The following is a 25,457-nucleotide window of genomic DNA, read 5'->3' as shown; positions in this document are numbered from 1 at the left end:
ATAACGTTTCCTGTCCTTAGTACAAAAACATAGTTAAGTGGCTACAAAACTCTTTATCTAACAAAAGAGCCCTATCAAACATAGAAACTCTGTGGCCAAATTTCATCCATGATTTGAATGATCCAAACAGTATGCTTTAGCTGATGTGAATTAAAGTGCATTCAATTAAATGCTCCATGGAATAACAGAGCATCATTTACACCATTTTAATCACCGGAAAGGTTGCAGTTAAATTACAGGAGAATTTAAATGCCCTCTTTTTAAAGTACTGAATATAAAAAAAGTAACTCAGGACCTTGTATCTGACGGAGAAGCACCCAAGCTGGAAGCATCCATAGACCTCTGTAAGCTAGGGATGACCTGGTTGCATGCTGTTGAAACCAGATTAGCAGGAGGTGAAACAGGTCCCAGCTGCTGAACTGCCATGACACTGCTGGTGACTATTACATTGCTGCAGCTGCCTTTTCCAATGGACTTGCACTGGGGTCCATAATCAAGACCTCCTAAAAATAAAGAAGGCAGGTTAGTTTTGTCTCCCATGAACCCACGACAAGGCCACAGAATTCACATCACTTTGCAAAGCAGAAAAAGTGACTGGAACTGACTATCTTCAGATGAGGACGAAACAGGGGTCCAATACAAGGATTTTGCAAACCTCTCCAAACACAAAAACCAATACTGTAATAGGGAATTAATAAATTGTGTGCATTTAAAACATATGCTGAAGTACATAAACTAAAGACGAGGTATCACAGATAAACATCAGAAACACAGCCACTGTGACAGACAGGGCAAAAGCGCAGCCCTTAGCTGTGGGACAGCCAAGCCATAAGCACGTCTTTCTCTGAAGAAGGAGGGAAGGGAGAACCTAAGGAGGCTGCAGGAACACTACCGTGCCTTGAATCCTATCAAAGCCTGCAGCTCCAAGCCACTGCAAGCCCCTCCATCACTCCTACCACCAACCATCCAATAAGTATGGGGTCTGCAGTCACGCATGCAAATTGCAACCCCTGCAAGAGGCCTGGTGTGGCGAAGCATGCAAGGCTGCATAGCTTCCCCAAAGGAGAGAGTTAGGGCTGGGACCCTGCATTCCTCAGATGCCTGCAGAGAGAAATTTGAGCTGGATCAGGCAGAGGAGCATTCTGGACTTTCTTTACAAGGCCACAATCTGCTCTTAGTCACTGCTGCCGTGACCCAAACTGATGGCTATTACACAGTAGCTCGAGATCATTACAGAAGCTTGCAAGTGAGATGTATCTGCAAATTGTTCTGTGTACTTTGCGTTCTGATTTAGATCACAGACGATGGTTTACAAGATCTCCTGCATTAGAACACACCATGAAAAAGTTAAAATGTAGGTCATAATAGGGAAGTTATTGGATATCTAGCAAATTCTTATCCCAGTTGGAAATGAGTAATTAGATGACTCACATTTCTAGTTGCTTTCCCATGTTCAGACTACTCCCCAAAGTAGCATAGCAACGTCAGGACAAATTGTGAAAAGCACTTCAATTTAAATCATTTTCTAAACTAAATCTACTTTTGACTCAGTTGTACAACTCACATACTAGTTTTTCTTAAGGATGTTCAAAAGGTTGTGAACTTCACAAAGAAGTACAGTAAGGCATTTATCAAAAATTTTAAATTCACCTTAGAAATTTCAAATTATGGCACTTTTTTTTTAAAAAAAAAAAAACAATCACAGGTATGTTTGCTCCTGTTTCAGAGGTCTGTGCCTTCTTTTCAAATTATTATCTTTGACTAATTAGTAATATCACACATATATGTGAGGACCATATGCATGTTTCTCAGTTCACTTAGTTCTACTAAGTGCTCTGTAAATTCATGCACTGATGTTACAAGTTGACTGCATGATCCACCACCAAAATGTACTTCTTGGGATGAAATACGGCAGCTGTTTAAGAAGAACAACTTACTCATTGCTATTACTTCAAAACATAAGAGAGGAATACAGCATCTGGCTGAAAAATCAAGGGTAAGGCAAGAAGAAAACATTTAATAACCCATTCTGAAATCTAGCTAGAAGATTGGAAATCTAGACTGGAAATTTCCGAGGACAAACACGTAAGGAGAATTAATTGTACTGCACTTAACTCCATTGTGGGTACCAGAAAAAAAGCTTTTAAGCTTTGTAGGATTACTGTCTGTTCTTACTAAAAACATCCAATTAAATCAAAAGAGTAAGAGAAGGCATTTTATTTTCTTTCCTGTGCAGCAGCTTGTATTTTGAACCCATTGAAGCTGAATGAGTGTGCTACTCAGCAGTCGCTTTTATAATGTTAGAGTGCTAAAATGGAACCAGACAGCAAAAAATAGGCAAAAAGCGTAAGTTGTCCCTGGAAATAATATGAATGCTACTCCTCTTAGTAAAAAGGTGGGTGGGGTGAAGTAAAAAATTTACATGACACATTCACATCATATAAAATACATAATACACCTACATGTGTGTGTGTATATTATGTATGTTCAGCCAGATATTTTTTAGAAAAGTGTCTTCAATATGTAGAACCAAAGGCTTTCTGCACTAAAGGCTATAAAAGAGAGGGAAGCATGCTGTAATAACATAAGAAATTCAACTGGTCTTGACACTGAAACACAGCTGTAATGCTTGTAGACACTACTTAATAAGATGCAAACCTATTATTTAGCCCTGAGAAAAGCAGCTCTACCACAAAAATGTACCAAATATATATTGATTCTTCCCTGGATGACACCATAATGCCCTTCACTCAAAAGCCACTTCCAACAAATTTCAATGGTAACAGTAACATCTACTTTATCATACCCAGGAAATCAAGGGCTGTGCACTTGTAAAATTTTCATCTAAGAACAGGCCATACCTGTTGGTTCACCTAGTTGGTTCAAGTAACAATCTGCAACCACACAGTGAAATTGCTACATACAAATGATTAAACCTGAGCTCCTTGGAACTTATATGCCAGAAAAAACCAAATCATCCCAAAAGCAAAACCACAAAAGACAGCGGTGCCAAACCACTACTGTTAAATACAGAATGCTGCATCCTCAATACATCCTGGTTTCCCTTTTAATTATAGGGTTTACTCTCATTATCTGTGCATAAACAGCACCTCAGTGACGCTGAGAACAGCTAAAAAAAAATTGTTTTGTAATGATGAAGGTCAAAGATGCTCTGGGCACTGAAAGGAAAAAAAAAGAGAAAAGGAGTACTTAGGAGAGACTTTATTACTGGAATGACAGACAAAAGTAATGCAAGACTCCGGTCCTGATAAACATTTGTCTGGGCATTTCTCTGATGCAGAGGTGGAAGGAATGGGTTTTATTCTTTTTATCACTGATAAAACATTTGCAGTTACAGGGAAAAATGACAATTCTTTCACTTAAAAGGGGGGGTAGAGATTATCAAGAAAGAATCTATCATCAGCTCCCACTGGTCAAAGAGACTGCACTCACAAGAATAGCTATGGTTGATTAGCAAGTCATTTACTCTAAACAAGTATATTACAAAAAAATAAAAACTGCTCTTTATCAATAACTAACAGTAATAGTTAACAAGTATAAACACTAAAAATATTTTATGGAAATATTTTAATCCATTCACTTCCTCATTGGTTAGCTTGCCTATTTTCCCTGTTTATTCTCTATAGTTGATTATTAGCTAAGCTTCACTCATCCTTGACATGCAAAAATATTTCTCTGCAATCTTCTGAAGAACATTCAAAGAACATAGAAAAATGCAACTACTTTCATTTAGGTACACTGAATTTCAGATGAGATTCTCTTAATTCATATCACTCTCATATTTTACAGAGGCAGAGTCCAATATGAAATGATTTCCATTTAGAGACATTTTCTTTTACCAGATATAGATTGAAAACCAACCAATTTCTTTGTCTACTTCTCCAAGTCAAGAGTAGTAACTTGTTAATTCTGCCAAGTAACTCAGGTTATAAAATGAAACTGCTTCACCAAACCTTTGAAATTGTAAACTATGCTTCCCATGCATAAATGATAATACAACAAAAACATGCAACAGCAAAATCAGTTTTAATTGTTTGGTGTTCTGAAACACATATCAAAAACATTACACCAGATCAAATTCAATCACCTCTTAGATCAATAAATTCTGCAATAACTGAATTAATCAGTATGAAAGAAAGCTATTAAAATTATCTGAAAATCTGCCCTGTTGTTACTGTTAGAATAACAGCTTGATATAAAAGAATAGCAACAAAGGAGTAAAAGGTAATTTCCCTAGGGGACTTTCTGTCTGTTGACGTATAGTAATTAAGAGCTTTGGAAATGGTCGGTTTTAATGTTTCCCTTGTAATTGCCTTCCAGTCTTGTTTGTGTGGATTCTGTGTTAACCAGATATGGGAGAAAAGGAGACACCGAAAAAAGCATATTGTAAGACAATAAATACTAAAAAGGACAGAGAGACCAAAGCAGTAAGTAAGACTGTGTCAAAGTGTTCTTCTCATAGATTAGACATAAATCACCAAGGCCTTTTCAAACCAAATTTGGTCTTTTTCCACAACATGGTGACTCTCCTGGGTGTTGCAGTCTCCAGCGACTGCAAACATCTTTGCTGCTTGTCACCATATCTGCAGGGTCATGGGCACTCTGTTTGGAGGGCGTTCACAGTAGATGCTGACTGAACAAACTCAAGGGTTTGCTTGGAAGACTTGTTTCCAGATGGGAAATATCCCAGTCTCTCTCTCCTTCGGGCTGTGAAACCTTTCAGGCTTCCCCTCCACCAACTTCAGTCGTATCATTAATGTCTATTAGGGAGCTAGCGCTTGCTCCTTATATCCTTAAACACAACGGCCATTTCTTGATCCTTTCTACAGCCAGCTAAGAGGCACTACGCACACCAACTGCGTGGACAGAGACACCAGCTGCACGGCAGTGGATAGCAGACCCCTTGAAACCTTGTTTAAGTGCATTAAACTGGAGCTTCAAAGTGTGTGGGGGGTGGGGGGGTGGGGAGGAGGGGAGCAGAATAGGGGGAGATTGCTACTTGCCTCTATTAGCACAGGATCAGGCAAAATTTTTGTCTAATTGGGAACATGGGCTTCACACTGGTATCATCCTCTGAGACCAAGTCTTTTTCAGAAAATCTTGAGGCTTATAGGTGAACTACACAAAAATTCAGTCAAAATTACATCAGGTATGAGCAATTTTTGCATGGCAAGCAATCTGGAATTTTTCAGAGTACAAGCAAATTTCTAAACTATGGCTCAAAAAGTTGCCAGATCATGATTTTTATTGCAAGTCTTACAACGTATGGTAGTGCCTGAACTTCACTACACCACACAGACACTACATGTAAGTGAAACAGTGATTCTTGGCCTTTACTTTCTTAAAACTTAACGTTTTCTAAAAATCAAGTTTTTGTTAGAAAGAAAATTCTGAAATGGAGATCCTAAACCTCCCTGGTTTGAACCTCATGATCTCTGCTCATGATTTTCTTAACGCTTACAATTAGCAATGCCTTGTTAGTAACAAATTTCCTCCAAAGCCTCTGGCAGTGTCCACTCTGAACAGCGAGTTAGACAGACCATTAATCTTACTAGTATAGGCAATTCCCATGTTCTTAACTGTTTGCACAGACTTAACCTTCACAATTAAGAAAAACAATCTGGAGGAAATGCACTAAACAGAAATATATGGCCTCATTGTATTATGAGAAATGTATGCACTTTAAAAGCTCTCCATGCTTTGAATCTTGGAAAGGCAGTTTCTTTACTATTAGAGTGCACTTGGTAAATTAGCTTCCACTAATTTCCAATGCTATTTGCCATTCATTGTATGAAGTAATCAAGCATGTACTTTCAGCAACTCTATTGTGAGACAAAAGAGACTGACAAAGCACAATGAAAAACAATGTGTCCCTTCAAGTGGAACCAAGTAAAAAATTATCCAGAACTGACCAGTGAAAACAATAACCCACAGGTGATTGATTCAGCCGGTTTAAAGCAGACAGCCATGAGATCACCTACTTCTATGGAACATTTTAACAACTAAATTTAAATGAATGAAAACAGTGGTCTTCTAATAACTAAACTAAGAACATATTATGAAACAGTCAGGTTCAGGAAACCTCCGGGAGAAAACGCGCACTGTAAACCAAAGATTTTCAATTAGATCTGCAGACATTAGTAACACCACATATTAATTTTGAATCAGTTTATGTCAGGAAGGACTCCCACTTACTAAAAAGCTATTTTGAAAGCTACTTTGTTTTTTTATTTTGCATAAAAAGTAAGAAGTTATCAGTTAACTACTGCATAGACGAGTAAACGTTTAACTGAACTAAACTGAACTAAAATATAAACGTTTTAGCTGCAATAGGTAACTCCTTATTTGTTTTCAGTGACATTAGATGACTTCTGCTTTTGTCCTTGTTACGATAATATACAGTATGTGCCCTTCTGTTGCAGAAAACATACAGGTTTACATCTTTGGTTTGTGCTACCACCTCTCCATAGTATTAGTTACTCATACCAGTTTCTGGTAAGTTTCTAGCTACAGAACTTCGCCTGACCATTTACCTTGTATTTCTGAAAAATTAGTACATTGTGAAAGTCTCATGTTCTTCTCAAATAATAACTGGTATGAATCAAGAGAAACTCCACTAGTCATGTAATATATTACTCTAATGGTATATTAATCTAATGGTGAATAATATGAGGTGAAAAAAAAAACAAAACACAAGTTTCACGTTTTAAATCCCAGTATTGGTCAGCTCCTTAAAATACCATTACAATACAGACAGAGAGAAAATTATTATTATTATAATCAGAATCATAATGGAAATACACTGACACTTGAAAGAATAAAAGAGAATTGTATTGGAATTAGAGATAATACCCTCCACTTCCAGTACCACTGGGAAATTACTGTTTGAATACAACCTAAACAAACACAGAGCATATGTACGTATATGTGTGAGAGCACAGACTGTTACTTCCACTGACTTGCAAGAGGCATTACTTGAGGGGTTAATCAAAAAATAGTATTGCTAAAACTTCCTCATACATTAAGAATGGCAAGACTCGAAATCTATAGGGAAACACTTTGCCCATTAAACACTGTTGCACTCAACTGCAAACTAAGTTGATCGATTCTGGCAGCGTTGCTGGAATACTTCTTTGCTGATACCACCTGACTGCAATACAGAACAACTAACTATGGAGGGGTAGTAAGAAAACACTTTAGAAAAATAAATCTCTGGACTTTATAACAGTTGATCCCCCACATCAACTTCTAGCACTGTTCAACCTTCACTGCACATTTGTGCTTTTCTTCACGTTAGAAACACATACCTGGCATTTTTTCCAGTAATTCCTAAAAGTTTTTTCATCAATTTTAATTAAAAGATGCTCAGATGAGATAATTTCTGTTATATCAATATCCTTAGTGTTTTAGAAAATGCCACGTAGGAGCTTTGCTCTCTGTAATCATAGGCACATGCAGATCCATTACTGAAAAGAGTTTATCGTTCCACATCCTGAAGCAAGGCAACATAGCAATGTGACCTCCGTTCACACGGTAATTTCTGATCACTTGCTGTGTGTGTTGGTCTGCTATCTAACACAGGCAGCCTGCCTTGTGCACACCTTATACTCACTTCTCCCATCAGCCTGGTTGTATGGGCAGTGAGTAACGCTGGGAAGGAAGAAGCAGACCCCTTTCTTCCTCCAGGCCTCAGGCAAAGGGAAGATCTTTTGCCTCCCTTACTCACCTAGACACAGGGATGCCAGTTCCATGCAGCAGAGCACCAAGAGGAAGGGGACAAACTCTCAGCAGGTTTAGACTGCCTTAACTCCAATGATCTATTGCAACCTCTCCCTAGAAAAATTTGTTGCCAGCTGTGCAGGAGTCCTGAGCAGAGGAGAGAAGAGCAAGGTGTTTGCTTTCTACCTCCCGCATGGGCCAGGTCCCAGTCTTTGCGCCATAACACATCAGTGCCAGACTGCACAGCATGTCACCATCCAGCAAGAGACATCTGTTCAGCAAAGAAGTATGCAGAAAAGGCTTTGTCCAACATTAAACTATAATCCCAAGGGAGGCCCCCTATCTAAATCTTTACAGATAACCCAAAGTATTTGACCACTGCTTCTCAGAAAAGCATCTTTCTTGCTTTTAAGAGCCTGAAATCCACAAACAGGAGAAGAGTAAGTGCCAATCTGTTGAATAGTGATACTAATTAAGAACAGGTGGTAAATGTCAACATGGAAAGAACTGCAGAAACTGGCTCTTGCAGTATGCAAGCAGGACTGTAACTTGCAATCACATTCGGCACATTTTTGTTACCCAGACAATCAAGGACACTAAAGGGTAATTTTTAAAACTGCATTGTTCCTGAGTTTCTGAGCAGTACAACCAATTTTCTCTTCTTCCTTGCATTAAAACCAACATACTGTTTAATGTTGTTTCTCTTAAAAGATAATAGGAGAACATTATCCTAGTTGTCAGTCTAAGCAGGCAGAAATAACAAGCATACAGCCCACATAATGTATGTATTCTAAGGGACTTTATACTCAGTTAATTAGTTTAACTATTGCTGTCACGGTTCATTTAAAAGTTTCATGCTTCATTAAATATCAATATATTTTATTACATAAAAAAACCTTTCAGTAAAAATACAATTGTCTTTTCAACTGATATATACATTTCAAGCATGTCTATCAGATGCTATCAAAGTCTGAATTGCTACAGTAGCAGTACCTCAAAGCATTATGCAAATCTCATTCCACACACAACGGAAGAATATTTTTGCCTGAAACAAAAGTACTTTGCCAAGAAAAAGAAAATGTTTTTGATATATGTTATTTTCATAATTAAAAAAGTTTCCACATTGATCTCTGGTTGTTCCACCTTCACAACAATCAGCTCAAAGATACCTTGCATTCAGAAGTTGTGACTGTTTTGTCTAAAGTCCTTAAATTCAGAAAGTCAGAAAGTCATGTCCTTAAGGAAGCATTAAGACCAATGAAACTAACAGTTGCAAAGATATAGAGGCCAAAAGACAAGTGCAACTCCAAAAAAGAAACCTTTGTGGTTAAGTGAGGACTTTTTCTACTACAAAGATCTACCTACTTATGTGGATGATGCATTTTCTCAATTCAGGATATAAGATTACCTCAGAGCAGTTCAGAAGAGCATTTTCCAGATTGAGAACTTACTCCTTAAAAGTCTACCTCCATGATTACTACAACTTCTCTGCAAATTTCTACTACTCTCTTCATATGCAGTCTTGTTCTACGAAACATACCATCAGTAAGGTGCGTTGCAATAATAAAATGACAGTGGTTCTTATTGAAACTGACTTTCGGACGAGGCCACTATCAGCATCCTTCATGTTATAGCCTATTTAGATTCCTTAAAAGCTGAAATGTTTTTACATCATGGTCCAAACAAAACCTTCCACTTGTCTTTCCACTATTACCTCTTCAAGCCAATGCAAGGTAAACCCTGGGAAAATTATACAAACAGCCACAAGTATTTAAAATCTGTATTGTCACTACATGCTTCCACTCCTCTCAAAGCTTTAGACATTTTTCTTTCAATTTTATTCTTTCACTATCCCCGGACACGCTAATTAATCAGAATTTCCCAGGTCTTTTTGTCGTTCTGATCAAAAAGAAAAGACAAAAAAAAAATCTCATTCCGTCTTGTTAAAGTGAGTCCACCTACCTTCCACAAAGCCAAGGTAATAGGATGTAGGATTAAGGCCACTTGAACGGCTCAGGCCCTTAAAAACAACTCCCGCTCCTGCCCTTAGCCGTCATCCTTGCCAAAATTGATTTACGGAGAATGACATCTTAACCACAGCTATTACTTTGTGAAGAGGAGGCTGCTGTGTTGGCAGGGTTTGGCACCCCAAGTTGGCTACTGAGTAAGGTCTGATGTGAAGACACAGGAAACCACACCAGTTTAACAACGCAGTGGTGTGCGCACTGTCTGCAAGGGCCGTCTGAAGGGCGGAAAGAAGTGCTCACGGACAAAGGCATGAAAAAGGCAAAGGTATGTGCCCTCTGCTGAGCTGAAGCACCTTGGTTAAAGGGTGAAAACCCACACAAATGTCCTGATAGAGACTGAAAATCCTTTTAAGAAGCTGGTCATGCCAACCATGTGTCACTCCTCCATACCTCTCTACCCATCTTTACACTATTTTGACGGAGAGAATGTGCTATATAGGTAAGAGTAAAATGTTCAAAACTGATTATGAGATTTTTGAGGACTTCATCACATTGACTTTCAGTGAAGTTACATTCTCAAGTACCTAAGTCATTTTTACAAACAGAACCCAGCCTTATGAGCTGCTTAGGTAATTTTTCAAACTTCTGTCATATGCAGGTGTCCACATTTTCTTCTTCATACTTTAGTATTTTTCTTTAATATTCTGGTAGGATTTTCATTAAATCGCAGGGATTCGATTCTGCAGTTCAGGAATTCCAATTCCCTAAAGTTAATGCTTTTATGGATATGATTTTAATGATTTTATGGATAATGATTTTAAGTTAATGATTTTAAGGATACAAATCAGCACCTCTTACAGTCAGCTGTGGTTGTATTTCACCATTACTGAAATCCACACTCTAGTCTACAGTTTGAAAACTTTGTGCTAAAAAAACACGTTTGCTTTTGAAGTACTTCTGATGTGCACTGCATGCTAAAGATGCAAAACAAAGCCCGTTCCACTTCCAAAAGACTCCAGAAGACTAACCAGGTCAACAGAGAAGGGTTGAAATGCTTAGGATTAAAGAAATGACAGTAACTGGAATAACAGTTATAGTATTTTCCATTTATATGACTAGCTTCTCTTCTTCATGCAATATTTAAGAATAAAGTCTGTACAGGCAGGTTCAGTGAAGAAAGAGTGTGGATTTGCAGTCTGGATTTGGGAGAGTTTTCAATGCCTGGATGTGGCAGGTTGACCTTGCTTGGCTGACAGATGCCCACTCAGCCAGTTTTCTCACTCATCCCTCCTCAACAGCACAGGGCAAGAAAATAAGATGGAAAAGCTCCTCAGTCAAGGCAAGGGCAGTTTAATAAGAAAAGCAAAAGCCACATGCAGAGGCAAAGTACAATAAGGAATATATTCACTACTTCCCATCAGCACGCAGGCTGTAGCAGTTGCTCAGGAAGACAAACACTATCACCACAAATGTCCTTGCATCCTCCTTCTTTCCCTCAGCTTTTATGGCTGAGCATGACATCAGAGAGTATGGAATACCCCTTTGGTAAGTTTGGGTCAGCTGCCTGGGCTGTATCCCCTCCCAACCCCTTGCTCACCCACAATCCACTGGCCTATTTTTTGTGAGGTGGTAGAGGGAAAGCCTTGACAGTGTGCAAGCACTGCTCACCAAGAGCCAAAACACCACTGGGTTGCCACTGGTGTGTTACCAATGCTGTCCGGTCACAAACATAAAGAACAGCTAGGATGCTATGAAGAAAGTTAACTCCAGCTAGCCAGACTCAGTATACTAGACATAGAAGAAACCCAAAGAAATGTCAGGAGACTGTTCCGAGAGAGGTAAATGTGTGGAGAATAAGCTCAGTGGGGTAGGGAGGGGAAGCACTTCCCAGCAAACGCCTGGACTTCAGGCATCAGGTATCACTCCAGACTTCAAATTTATGTCTAAAAACATTATCAGAGTCCATTTTGAAAAGAGAATGCTTTCTCATTGTGCTTGTATTTCAAAGTATATGAGAAAAAGGAAAATTAAACATTGGATAAGCATTAAACATTCAGTTTTCTGCTCAAGTAATGTAGCTGTAGGATTTCACAAGGCTTGAATTTTCAGGAAAGAAAGTCTCTAGCTTTATAACCAGAGATGTCCTACTGGTTTCAGACAACAGCAAGATCTTTGAATATCAATACTTGCACTCTATTCACTGTGAATAATTCTTTTAAAGCCAATTTCTGCTTTTAAATCGTGAGTACACAAAGGGTGTTGCTTTTTTAATCAGCAGGCATTTTTTAAAAAGGATGTTTCTGCTTGAGAAGCCCAAGTCAAGAGGAACCCTGAAGGCTCGGCCAAAACTACAAACTGAGCTAAGCGGTGCAGGCATCACAGAGGTGATCCTGTTTCCTTATCTGCACTCTTTCCAGAAACTATATTGACTAAACTACCACAATTCCTTTCCCTGCTCTTCTCAGGCAGATATGACTCTGATGTATAGGAGTTACTTACCCAAGATGCCCTGAAACAGATAGGTGGAGGGACAGTAGCTCCTCTCTGCAGAATCAGGGCAGTGGGCCAAATGCAGTGGTGGGATGAAAAGCTGTGACATAAATTGCTCCTCCTTCAGGACTAAGAGGAGAACCCCAACCACAGCCTGTCCTCTCAGCTGCTCCAGGTGGACTTCAGCTCTGCGCTACAGATACAGGTACAGGCTGTAAGGTGACAGTCTATCTCACAAAATTTACAAAGAGGGGTAAAAGCCTGGACATGAGGCAAGCAGCCCGGAATAATAACTATCTCATAGGAATGTGGATGTTCACAGGGAAATGTAAGCCAGCAAATGAACTTCACATCAAACTTTCAACAGTTGCCAAAGGTCCTCTCTTTACTTCCATGTGAATGTATGAAAGCACTAGGTGCACACACCAACTAGGTATCCTTCCTTTCGGTAGCTCTCCCTGACTGTCCTTAGGACCAGAAAAGAAACAACAACTGAGACTGCCCTGTTCCTAACATGCAAGACACCTCCAACTTAGTTTCCTATGTGAAGAGGTCCAAAGCATATATTCTGAGACAGTTTCAACAGGCCTAACAACTGTTGGAGACACTCCAGATTTGTCAGCTAAGACAAGGGTTTAGGCCCTTTTACAATTCTTCTTGTTAAAAGTCAGAGACTGAAACCTGGATATCAGCAGCTTTTTCTGCAATGCCGAATAAATATATCTTAAACTCTACCCACATACATTAGATTGTGAATTTTTGCTCCTAAGCATAAATAGTTACCTACTCAACGGTCCTTTTGATTTCCAGTACTAGTCAGTTTCAGCTCTAATTTTTGCCTTATGTTAATGACAGTAAAGTTTTCATCAAACTATCTCCGAAAAAAAGTTCTTGGGTCGTTGTTTTAACCTCATTTCACAAGAGGACATGCAACACAACAAATATCTGCTATACTAATGATGTCTTTGTTTCTTTTTCAGTACTACACCTAGGTACTACTGAGAATGCATGTGAAACTAAACCACACTGCATTTTATCACAGATAAGCATGTTTCACCATACCTAATGCATACATATACAGGGCAAAAATATAGCTAACCACGTCTTTAACTGTGCCAGTTCTTAAATTAAAAATTCATAAACAGGCACCGATAAAGCATAAAGTCTTCATGACTACGTTTTGATCTTCTCTATATTTTCTACTCTTCTAATCTTGTTAATGGTCATGACAAAATTTTTAAGCAGACTGCCATTGTTTTTCAAAAGGTCACAGCTGAGGGGCAGGAAAAAAATCATAAATACTTCTAAAGTTATCAGTGGGCTAAAGCAGGGTGCTCCATTGAACCCCTCTATGCAATCTTTGTGATACTAGCTTGAAAAGGTACAATGTGGTCGGCCAAACAGATGAACGACCACGTGCAGTGAAGCAAATCCTCTGGAATAGAGTATCTCATATCTGTAAAGGTGTGTAAATTCTTAAGTATTTATGGGACTAGATCATAGCTGTGATCAGAGTAAACCTACATATTTGATTAACCTAAACAACTAGATCATACAAATCTTAATAGCCACACACAAATTTTCTACTTTCAAGAAACAACGAAAGACATTTTCTTAGGAGCATTTTCGTTAACAATTGTAACTTAGCCCCTGGTTTCTTGTTTGGAACTCTTACAAAAGTACTCCTTCCTCTAAGAATTTTTTCAAAGAAAGAAATCTTAGTCATGCTAGGAAGTCACAAAGGAAAAAAGGAGATTATTATCATTATGTCCAAGCCTGGTTTTAACAAACCACTTGCAAAGGATTCCAACATCTAAATTAAAAGACTCATTTCAGTGATCTGTGGGTAAAGAACTATTCAAATAATTCAGTTTGACCATTAATGAACTTATAGGTTAGTATATAGTGAAGGAATTCATGACAAGAGCAATCATGTGGAAAGAATCTGCTCCTGACTATTTGTTCTTGTTTTGCAGACCTTTTTTTTTTTTTTTTAATCTAATCAACAGGGATTGGTTCTTTCTGGTTTAACATACTACAAAGTTTCTTAAGTCTCCCCAGAGACAGAGGAATTCAGAATCTTTCTTAAACCAGAATCCCAAACACTGAACATAAGAAGAAATGCAGAATTAAATATTAACAGTGATTTTTTTCCATTGCACAGAATCCACGTCCTAATGTTTGATTTTTGAGTGTGCAAAATTAGGCTAATTGCTGTAGCACTTAAGAGAGTACTGTTATTACTCAAGAATTGAAATATAATTTTCTTGTATTCTCAAACCCGCCCAATTCTATTTATAGATCTACATCTCTCAAAAAAAGTCAATTTTTATAAACATGAACTGCGAGGAAAAAAGCTAAACATCAATATATTGCTCATTGCAGTAAAACGTAACATCAGAAACATTTCTTCTTCCTAAAAAAAAATAAATACAGTTTCACATACATCTTTTTCTTGATTATTCTTCTGCATTACTCATTACGCATAAAAGAAGTGACAGGAGACACTGCACGCTTCAAACAGTATTAATGACTGGACGTTTATCGACATTATTCAACCACAGAGCTGCCTGTAAATGTGCTCACGTGCATCTTCTTTTCACACTCAAGCTAAGAGGGACTGGCAAGGGTACTGAGAAAACCCTGCTTGCCCTCCACCCTCAACAGCAGGCACGCTGTCCCATACGTTTTGAATTGCCACTTGGTATTTGCCAGCTTACTCATGCTTTTCCCCTGTCCTCAGGAGGCAAAACAGAAGGGGAACACAAAAGGGGTCTTGGCATGGTGACGCATTTGTGTGAACAGAGGGGCTCTAGACCCACCAGGGATGCACAGCCCTGGAGTACACTGCACATTTGCAGGTGCCTACTCTGGACAAGTCATTGGCGGACAAAATAGAATCTTCAACTCAAGTTAAATGAAAAAGAACGTTTTCCTTGGTTCTAGCTCTTGCAGGCAAACGTCAGCACTGTTCTTCAGAATACTGTCTAGACTGAGAAAGCATATATGTCGAACCATCCACAGACACTGGAAAAACCTGAAACCTGATAAAAAACTACTACAGGTGCAAACCTTGTTTTGATGAGTTTATTCCTAATTTCTTTACCCAAAAAATCAAAAGCTGGTATTCACAAAGCCTTCTTTCCATGGTAGCTCATAATCAACTTATCACTACATATTTAAAAACACAGTTTTGCACGGTGCCAACAAGAGCTTTAATGTATACTTTTTTTTTATTATTTTCAAGAGTTTCTCATGTTAATCAGCTGGCAATGTAAGGAAACCAAGATCTGGGTGTCTCAGCTGCACTCTGCAGTGCAAGAACCCAACTAAATGTGACCACTGGAGACACATGATGTCTACAGCAGGAGGGTATTTGTTCAGTCCAGCTCCCTACCTACAGCCGCTCTCAGCAGTACTTAAGCATGAACTTGTCTCACAAATGCAATGCACTCAGTCCCCACCTCTATTTCTGTAAACGTAAAATGAGATTTTCAAAAAGTACCAATAAGTTTTTCTATTTACTTCCACTACACTTGGACCTCAGGATCAGTCAAAGTGAGAAGGTTTTAAAAAAGCCCATCAATGAAATGTGCAAGCAGCTATAGCAAATTCAAGCTCATTATCATGTATGTAGTGTTTTGAGACCTCATTTTTCTGACAGGCTTTTGTAAAAACATAAAAAACAAGAAAAATTCTCATACTTTCTGGATGCTTTTACATCCCGTATTCTCTAAAAGTCAGAATTATATAATTTGTGACAACATTCTGATTTTTTTCTGCAGAGTACATTGTGCTTTATGTGGTTTCAAAGGAATAGACCAAGTGCAGGTTTGTTGTTTGGTCGGTTTTTTTTCTTGTAATGCAGAGATTTTAGCCTGATTCATTGTCTTTCCTTTACTCTTGGCTTCCATACAGAAGTTGTGATCCTTATTTGCTAGAGGACCAGAGCGCAGTTGGCTCAGTCCGGAAATTTTGTTTTCAGTGGCCTGTCCTCCTCTTTCACACAAGGTCATAAGACAATCAAAATCTGTATTTTAGAGGAGCAACAATAGGATGCAACAAGCAGTACCAGACTAACACAGATATGCTCTTCTCAGTGTCCAACAACAGGAGAACGAATAGTCCAACAAAACTGACCGTACAGAGTCTGGTCTAAACAAAGGCAGACAATAGTGAAGTAAAAATAAAGAAAATAAAATATAGAAAAGAAAGTAAAGCAAAACTGTGTCTTCCTGGTGAAACCTGTGAACTTTGAGGCACAATGCTTCCCAGGTCTCTGCCTCAGGAAGTGCAGCTTTGCAAAACTTCTCACATAACCTGAATGTCATTTACACAGATTTGGTCCTTGGTGTTCCCCTTGGCTTGTTGCAGGGCAATTAGCAGCATATTCCCTTTGTCCAGCTGGCAGAATTACATTGTGGTTAAGTAAACATGGGGCATGTACACTTTGTTCTCCCTCTTCCTCCCACAGGTATCCCTTCACACACTTTCAGCTCCAACACCCAAACAAATTTCAGTCAGTATCGGTATTACCAGAAGTAAAAGGCAAAGTAATTAAAAAAAAAAAATCTGTGTGAAAAAAAAACACATTACCTTCTTGTGCAAGGAGACGACTTCAATTATTCACATGGCAGACGTTTCATACTATACCCGCTCTGTACCTATGTCTTTCTGTATCTGTATGTAAAGTATGTATTTTTAATACTAGAACATTGTTGCTTATAGTGAGTGCTGTCACAGTAGCTCTTCATCACTCTGCAAAGAAACTGGACACTGAGGGGGATTTGAACAGTGCTTTGAAAAGTCCAAAAATAAAAGGTAGCAATGATGAGGAAATAACCAGAGCAGAAGGAGAGTGGGAGAAGATAGGCTGGAAGCAAGAACACAATCACAGTGAGATGAAAAGCAAGAGCTGTACTTATCACTGCCCTCCATTTGATTTCATTGCATCCGTTAAAGGAACACTTCCCAAAAGGAGCTTCTGAAACGTACTACCAGTTTGGGAAATTACAAGCACTAATATGTATCTTTACTCAGCTATCGTGTCTGCCACAGGTGCTAATGTAGAGGTGCTACAACTCATCTTTGCCAGGAATTCACCCTCCGCATACAACTACCGGCCTAATGCAAACAATCACGATGGGAAATTTCGAATAGGACTCAGCAGCATCTGGAAAATGTTTATTAATATTCACAGACCAAGTACACTTCAAACAAAAAGAGACATACTGAAGGCATATGGCAGATAATCGAGAGGTGCGGCCACAGGCATTGTGCAGACATTAAGACACTTCGGTAATTCGCAGTTGTACATTTTTTGTGCAGTAACAGCAGCAGATTTTGGCAGATACAGTATTAGCAACAACTCAAAGTACCTAGAATAAGAATTGCTAGCGAGAAAGCAGCAAAACTGGCGATCAGGGAAAGAAAAGGTACTTTTCCACAAAAGCTAATAGATATGAATACAATACAGATATGTCATTTCATGTCTGGGTTGGGTTTTTTTTTTCAATATAAAGGGGAAAAACTGGCATAATGTTCTACTGCAATAGGAAAAAGCAGCTGATGTGGTTTTTTTCTTCAGTGATAAGAGTTTTGTCATAAACACACAGCAGTAATCAGCAGCTGCTATTTTTCTGGCCACAAGTTAGACAGCTACACTATTTGATTTACTTGTACATAGGAGTAAAGTAGGTTTGCATCTTGTATTTTGAATTTGTGTTGCATTAGTCATGAGCATATAAATTTAGGATGTGTGCATATATTACTATGTAAATAGATAATAAGCAGAAATACTGTAAATAAATAGGAAATCCACCAGAAAAATGGATGAAAATAGTTGCTAAGAATCAAACCCTAAATCTTACCATATTGCATTAGAAGTAGAAATTCACTTATTTTAGTGAAGTCATTTGAATTTCAGATCACATTCTTTGCAACCAAGTATTAGATATGAATGACTGGAAATATTGATGTGCAGTTTTTTATTTTCAGTAATCCAAAATGGTATTTAAGAAGTGTTTGCAATTGGAAAATCAGACGCTTTGCCAGTCTTCTGCACCTTATTATTTAACAGTTTGTTTTTCCTGTTCTAGAGTAATCTAGGGCTTTTGAAAAGTTTACAGAGAAGGCACTTAGACAAAAAAAAGAAAATAAATAAAACCTACGTACTCTTTTTCTCTTATTTTTCAATGCTACTACTATTCCCTAGTAAGTGACTTATCTTTGGCAGTTAATAATCCAAACTCAATTAAGTTTCTTTCAACACTATTTTACTATACTAATTTCAAGAAAATCTCTCCTATGAAGAATACCATATTATGGAATTTAACTGGAATGAAATAAACCAGTCTAAATCTCTAGAACCTAACAAAGTTTTTTCCTACACTTTCAACTTTTCTGTACAAATATCCAGTAGACATAATTTTCCATAGATTCCATAAAAGTCTAGCATTTTTTAATAAAACTTCTATGACTTGTCCACAATGGCTAAAAAATAAACTGCCCCAGCAACCTTTCATTCTGAGTTTCAACTTCACCCTTTGACAGGGAGAAGTTATTACCTTCTAAAAAAACGTCTTTCCAGCTGCACAGACCCTACCACCTGTCTCAACAGAACAGTTTAATTAAAAGTCTCCATATTAAATAAGAAACTCATGCTGGAGTCAGGGAATGTTCATACAATATTTTCTGTTAATAAGAATGTACAAACTCCTGCTTTCATGACACAGATATGCAGAAAGATATTCCCAGTTCATATTTTCAGAACTCTCTCAGACAGCACTGAGGCTCATCCTCCCACTCACATGGCCTTATGCAGTGTCACCAACCCAAGAAGGTCCATGTTTTCTTGTCAATCCATTTTCCTAGTACCAGGGTTACCAGTGACTGTGACTGTCTTTTACAGGACGCACACAAAGGAATATCCTTCTCCTTATTCCAGGAGTAAGACTTGCACACTTTGTTTTAGGTTTGAAGGCTGAGAATTCTTCAGCCATTTGCCTTCCAAAAAAAAAAAAAAAAAAGTCCTAATTTTTCCCCTTACAAATGTCAGTGCACAACTAAGAAAATCCACAAGTCTAAATAGGTCCTTCAATCTGCAGAATATTAAGATCCAAATCTATTACAATAGATTTACAAACCCGCACAAGAACTGAAGCCAATCTGAATGTGTACTTACAATCTACACAAGTGCCCAAGCACTTGCTAAATCTGAATCGAGTGGTGTTCATAACAGAATTATACTCATACTTGAATCATGCTTTCAAATTTCAATCCCAGTTGCCTTACACAGGCTGACATTTTAATCTCATGTGGTCCAGACTACGATCCTTTACTCCCATTATCCCGTTCACTTTACATAGTGTAGTACTTAATAGGCGAAAGGGATTCAGAATCTGTCACTACAATGTTTTCTATATCAGATAATAATTACATCTGTCAAAGACAAAATTTAAAATCAAGATCTATTTCAACTTATGTTTCATATTAGACTCATCACTGGAGTCGAGGATTTGGTTTTTTTCCGCACAAGAGAAAGAATTCTTGCAAGCCCTAAGTATCAGTTTCTCCATGTCACAAAACTACAATTTACTGTACTTGCTCTTTACATGAGCAAGTTTTCCTTTTCCACTAGTGCTGTTCAATATAAGTGGTAGGGGCTGAGCTGCAGAAAGGTAAGAGGAGTGCTAAGGAGACACGAAAGAGAAGACAGGGTTATCTGAGGTACAGGATGAAGCTCCAAGGCACACCCTGCACAAGCATGCTGGTTTCTAGAAAGGCTTGCCGACAGAGTAGATGTAGAGGGAAAGGAGACAGAATTGTGATGCTGGGGACACCAGGACTTACCCATCATCGCAACTGATGGGGACTGGTGGCCTTCAGTAACCACCAGTCAGCGGGCTATGCAGAACAGGCATGGGTGAAACGTTTCCCAGTAGCTAACTAGACACATGGTCTGCCTCATTTGTTTTTCCAGGTATTTCCTAGGGCAGACTCAAAGCTGTTTCACCTTTCAAATGCACAGTGAGTTTAACATCACAGTGAGATATCAACCCTACTTAATTTCTGTACAGGACTTGTCATGAGCACAACAGGAATTTTGAAGCTATCAGCAACTTTCATATTTAGCAAGAAAATTATTTTTCTTTTTGTGACAAAGGAATTCAAAACAACCATTGGAAAAAACATAAAATATTAATGATGTTGGTCTTATACAAGATTCTAAGCAGTTAGCAATTTGACTATTATCTACACAAAGCGGTTTCAGGAAACAAATGCTTCCCATCCAAGTTAATAGTAATAAACTGACTGACCAAAAATTGACAGTTTCACTGGGTTTTGAATACTGCCAAGTTTGTGTGGTCACGAATGAACAGATGTGAATATACAATTCTACGTAAAATTAATTTCCTCATTCCTGTTCTCCCTCCCTGCATTTCTAAAACGCACTCAATGATCCAAAAATCTTTCATTATGACTTCTCTGGTCCCTCTCCCACCTTCACACCAAAACAAGTGTGGTTAAATAACACGTACTTCCATCCCAACCAATCAAGATGCCAGAAACAAAATTCCCATCGCATGAATCTCAATAATTTCAGGAGATAAACACTCATGGTTCAAGGTAGAAATTTCCCTATTCTCTTATGAACACACATGACACACTGAAAAATAAATGGCTTTTCATGTAGAAATAAGACGTGTAATTGTATTTCATACCAATGAAAAAAGTTGAGAAAGTATATGCAAGAAGGGAAAGATGCCAACGCATCAGAAAGCCAAAACAGAAAGCCGCTTTACATGGTGCAGCAAAGCTAGCAAGAATCTGAATACAGATTACGTGGGCAAAAACCACCAGCCTTTCAGTTCTATGGGTAAACAAGTGTCAGGCAGCGGCCTTAACCACCCCACTGCTCAGGAGCTGGCCAGGAAGGGTACACAGGATATCAAAGCGGTCTTCCAGCAGGCCTCAATGTCCCAAAATAAACAGCATTTCTCTCACATCTCATTAAATTTTTTAAACATTCCTCTTATTTGAAAGCTAATTCATTTTCTAGTTACATGCTTAAGCAAATAAATACCCAAGCGGTCCTCTCTTACTGCGAAAAGCATCAAAACACTCACAAGAAACAGTGTAGATAGTGTCAGAATATGCATTTCACTAATTAATTGACACCAATGCTGGTTCAGTAGTTTTTTAGAAGAACATTTATTTGGGAATGCTGATTGACAGACCATTTATAGTTTAGTTAGCTGGAACTTGAAAGCCAACTGCAGATTTATTAACAGATGTTCAAACAGTAGCATATATGTAAGTTCAATCTATTCAACTATGCTACTGCTGAACACTTGACATTCCCTAAAATAAGCCATTGAAAGCATCTCAGTAGGACACAACAAGGATGTTAAAGTCTATGTTATGCAATTAAGAATTATATTTAGCTGCCAAGGTAAACTTCCTGTTGATAATGTCAGCAATGATTGCCTGTTGCTCACAGGCATCATAATGTCAGATGATGACTGCCTGTCATACTATACTGGTATTAGAATAAAGCACGGATTATAAATTCAGGCAAATATTAAAATTTATTCTATTTTTTCTCAAGTGCCCTTTTAGTAAGAGTATCTACTTTATTTTTATCTTTCTAAGAAAAAATTATTAAACTGTATATAGAGGGGTTTTTTTGTTTGTTTGTTTGTTTAAATTCTGTGCTCAAAACACTTATTCAGAATATTTCCAAACCATTCATGGTAAAATTCTTGGTAGTCCAAAGCCTTTTCAGTGGACAAATCTCATTCGAGTCTCAGAAACAGACAGACTGAGACAAACTGTATTCCTGAACTGTAAACCAAAGCTAATTTTTTTGCATACAAGGCAGGATATAACACTATTTAAAAGCAGTCTGTTTAGCCTTACACTCCTCATTCAAGTTAACAGTAAAGAAAAGAGGCACAATAAATAAAAGCCATTCAGGTGAAATAAAGAGAAACATTTTCTATCAAAACCCCAAGACTTGAAGATACTGAAAAGCAGACAGAGAATCCCTTTGTCTCTGTAACTCCATCTTCAGTCCAGTCAATATCAAACACCACCTAAACAGAGGAACCTGCAGAATTTCATTGCTGTTCATACAACATCACCGCTCTCAGTGTTCATAACCAACAAAACTTGAATACAACATGATGTTAATAAAACATAATCCAACATAACAATTCACTCTCCGTTTGAATGGAACCCCTTTTTGGAAATGGCATGGTAACATTTCTTCTGCCTTGGTGCTCCTAGAGCAGTTTGCAGGTCTTCAGTCCCACAGCTTCTGCAAGCGCCATGAAGCTGTGGGAGCCTGAGCTGAGCAGTATGATCCCAGTTGCATGCGCTTGCTGTTAGAAGGGGCAGGGCCATGGTCACCCTTGGGGAAGAGAGATCTTTCCTCCTTTAGGAAGCTGCTGAGCTAGCCAAGGGAGAGAGGGCTGGAGAGATAGCAAGGTACAGCACAATGCCAGGATGGAGTTGAAGAGACGGCAGTGAGTGGACAGTCACATCTCAGTGGAGACAGACACAAAGACTTTACAAAGGACTCGAGTGGACCAGACAGGGCTTGCCACCGCACTCAAACCCCTGCACTGGCTGCCAGCAACGACTCCATACAAGTCCCGGTGGGATTTATGAATAAACATTTTGATTTCTCCTCTTACTACTTTCACTTTTCTCTTTTTACAAAGCTAGCCCTAGTTGTTACGCTATTTTTTACAGTGGATAATTTTAAAAACTTACCTTAAGTCTTGGTATATCTATTGTATAACGCCAACCAGCATTCTCTATCACAGTCATTAACAGCTGTTATCTCCACTAACAACTGGGGAACTGAATCAGACACTGCACGGAGATAGCGTTCCTGAAACCTTCCAGGGCCTACTCAGCAGAGCTATGCCACTTACGGACCACAGACTCTGAAATCACATCTGCCAAATTTGGTCACTTACGTTTTTAGTATTATCTTGTGAGAAAAGTGAAGAATGTTTAGGGGAAAAGTGACTTAAAGGTTGCCATTACCAACCGGCATTTGCCATTTCCAGTTTGCAAGCTTTTAATACTTGTCAGTGTTTTTTTAGTCACAAAAAAAAAAATTTAAAAATTTAGATTTTAATCTACTAGGTTTTTTTAATCTACTAGTTTTAACCTACTGTTAAATATTTTAGTAATTAATTCTTCAAATCTCACTTCTGTAAAGGATTTTTACCAAATACAAAGTAGGAATGACCCAAGGTTTTTTTGTAAAAGCAAAAGAGTCTGCATTCTCCTGCAGATGAAACAATATCAGTTCCATGAGACTGCATGGAAAGAAAATTATCTCACTGCTCTGTTGGAAACTCAAATACAGCTTCTTTAGTGGGAGATAGACAGATTTTCATCTGATGGAGTTTATATCCCTGCAGATGAGATATAGACCAGATAGCAAAGGTCAAGCCCTTTTCTCTTTTTTAAAAAATAAATAAATAAATAAACAACGGCTGGAAGCCGGTCACCTAGCTTCCCCAGGGCTCAGTGCTGGGTCCAGTTCTGTTTAACATCTTTATCAATACCTGGATGAGGGGATTGAATGCACCCTCAGTAGATTTGCGGACGACACCAAGCTGAGAGGCTGTGTTGATCTGCTTGAGGGTAGGGAGGCCCTTCAGAGGGATTTGAACAGACTAGATCGTTGGGCTGAGGCCAATGGCATGAGCTTTAATAAGGCCAAGTGCAGAGTCCTTCACTTGGGGTATAAAAACCCCAAGCATCGCTATAGGCTCGGGGAAGAGTGGCTGGAGAGCTGCCTGGCAGAGAAGGACCTGGGGGTGTTGGTTGACTACCGGCTTGATATGAGCCAGCAGTGTGCCCAGGTGGCCAAAAAGGCCAATGGGATACTGGCGTGTATCAAGAATAGTGTGACCAGCAGGAATAGGGAAGTGATCCTGCCCCTGTACTCGGCACTGGTGAGGCCGCACCTGGAATATTGTGCCCAGTTTTGGGCCCCTCGCTTTGAGAGAGATATTGAGCTCCTGGAGCGAGTCCAAAGAAGGGCGACTAAACTGGTCAAGGGGCTGGAAAATAAAACTTATGAAGAGAGGCTGAGGGAGTTGGGGCTGTTTAGCCTGGAGAAGAGGAGGCTGAGGGGAGACCTGATTACGGCCTATAAATACTTGAGAAGGGATGGTGGGGAGGTGGGGGAAGGGCTCTTTACATTAGTGATGGGTGATAGAACAAGAGGAAATGGGCATAAGCTTAGTCAGGGGAGGTTCAGGTTGGATGTTAGGAAGTATTTCTTCTCTGAAAGGGTTGTCAGCCACTGGAACAGGCTGCCCAGGGAGGTGGCTGAGTTCCCATCCCTGGATGTGTTTAAGAATAGGGTGGATGATCTACTTAGGGATATGGTTTAATGGGGATTAGGGACGGTTGGACTGGAAAATCTCTAAGGTCTTTTCCAACCTAGAAATCTATGAAATCTATAAACACATTAAAAGAAGCAGACACTACAAGGAAGTGAAAATGGAAAAGTATGTACTTACAAAGTACTGCACCTATAGCCATTGTTTAAGTATCTTTTCTTGTTCATATTCATCTCCAATAAAAATCTTTGGGTTTTAAGGCTTCATTTCATTGAAAAATAAATAGTACTAAGTAAAGCCCCTGGGCAGGGGGTCCCGCACGGCCTCGGCCCCGCCCCGCAGGCCGGCGTCGCCCCGCCCGCCCCCGCCGGGCCGACTCCCTGCGGAGGCGCGGGCGGGAGCTGCAGCCGCTGCGCGGCTCCGGCGGAGGGCGCGCGGCCCGCCGGGCTCGGCTCGGCTCGGCTCCCGCCGGGGCCCGCGGCGAGAAGCACCCGAGGTGGCGGCGGCGGGACCCGCCCGGCCGGACAGAGCCTCGGGCGGGGCGGTCCCCCCGCGCCGCCGCCCCGGGCCCCGGCGGCCGCCTCTTGCCTTCGCCGGTGCCCGGCCCCGCCGCACCCGCGCTGCCTTCTCGTTCTCCGCATTCTGGGGAAAGGCTGTAAACCACAGCTGACAGGAAAGCTCGTTTTTAGAAGTAAATAAGACAAAAAACCCATTTCCCACTGGGGAAATGGATATATGCTGGAACATAGGAGGTTCCGCTTAAACATGAGGAAGAACTTCTTCCCAGTAAGGGTACCAGAACACTGGAACAGGCTGCCCAGAGAGGCTGTGGAGTCTCCTTCTCTGGAGATGTTCCAAACCCACCTGGACGTGTTTTTGTGTGATC

General features: G+C 39.4%; 1 protein-coding gene across 1 annotated transcript in view; it reads right to left on the bottom strand.

The window, feature by feature from the left end:
- The window catches only part of GLIS3 (GLIS family zinc finger 3), a gene marked incomplete at its 3' end in the record, with an annotated part of 181,826 nt that overhangs the window by 144,348 nt on the left and 12,021 nt on the right, over positions 1–25,457 (bottom strand). The window contains exon 2 of the mRNA XM_086629924.1: positions 296–503. Coding sequence (XP_086486050.1) covers positions 296–503 — 208 coding nt within the window. The remainder of the gene's footprint in view (positions 1–295; positions 504–25,457) is intronic.

Source organism: Tauraco erythrolophus, chromosome Z (assembly GCF_009769465.1).
Source record: "Tauraco erythrolophus isolate bTauEry1 chromosome Z, bTauEry1.pri, whole genome shotgun sequence".
Classification (NCBI taxonomy): Eukaryota; Metazoa; Chordata; class Aves; order Musophagiformes; family Musophagidae; genus Tauraco; species Tauraco erythrolophus.
This window is presented reverse-complemented; position numbering and strand designations above follow the sequence as displayed.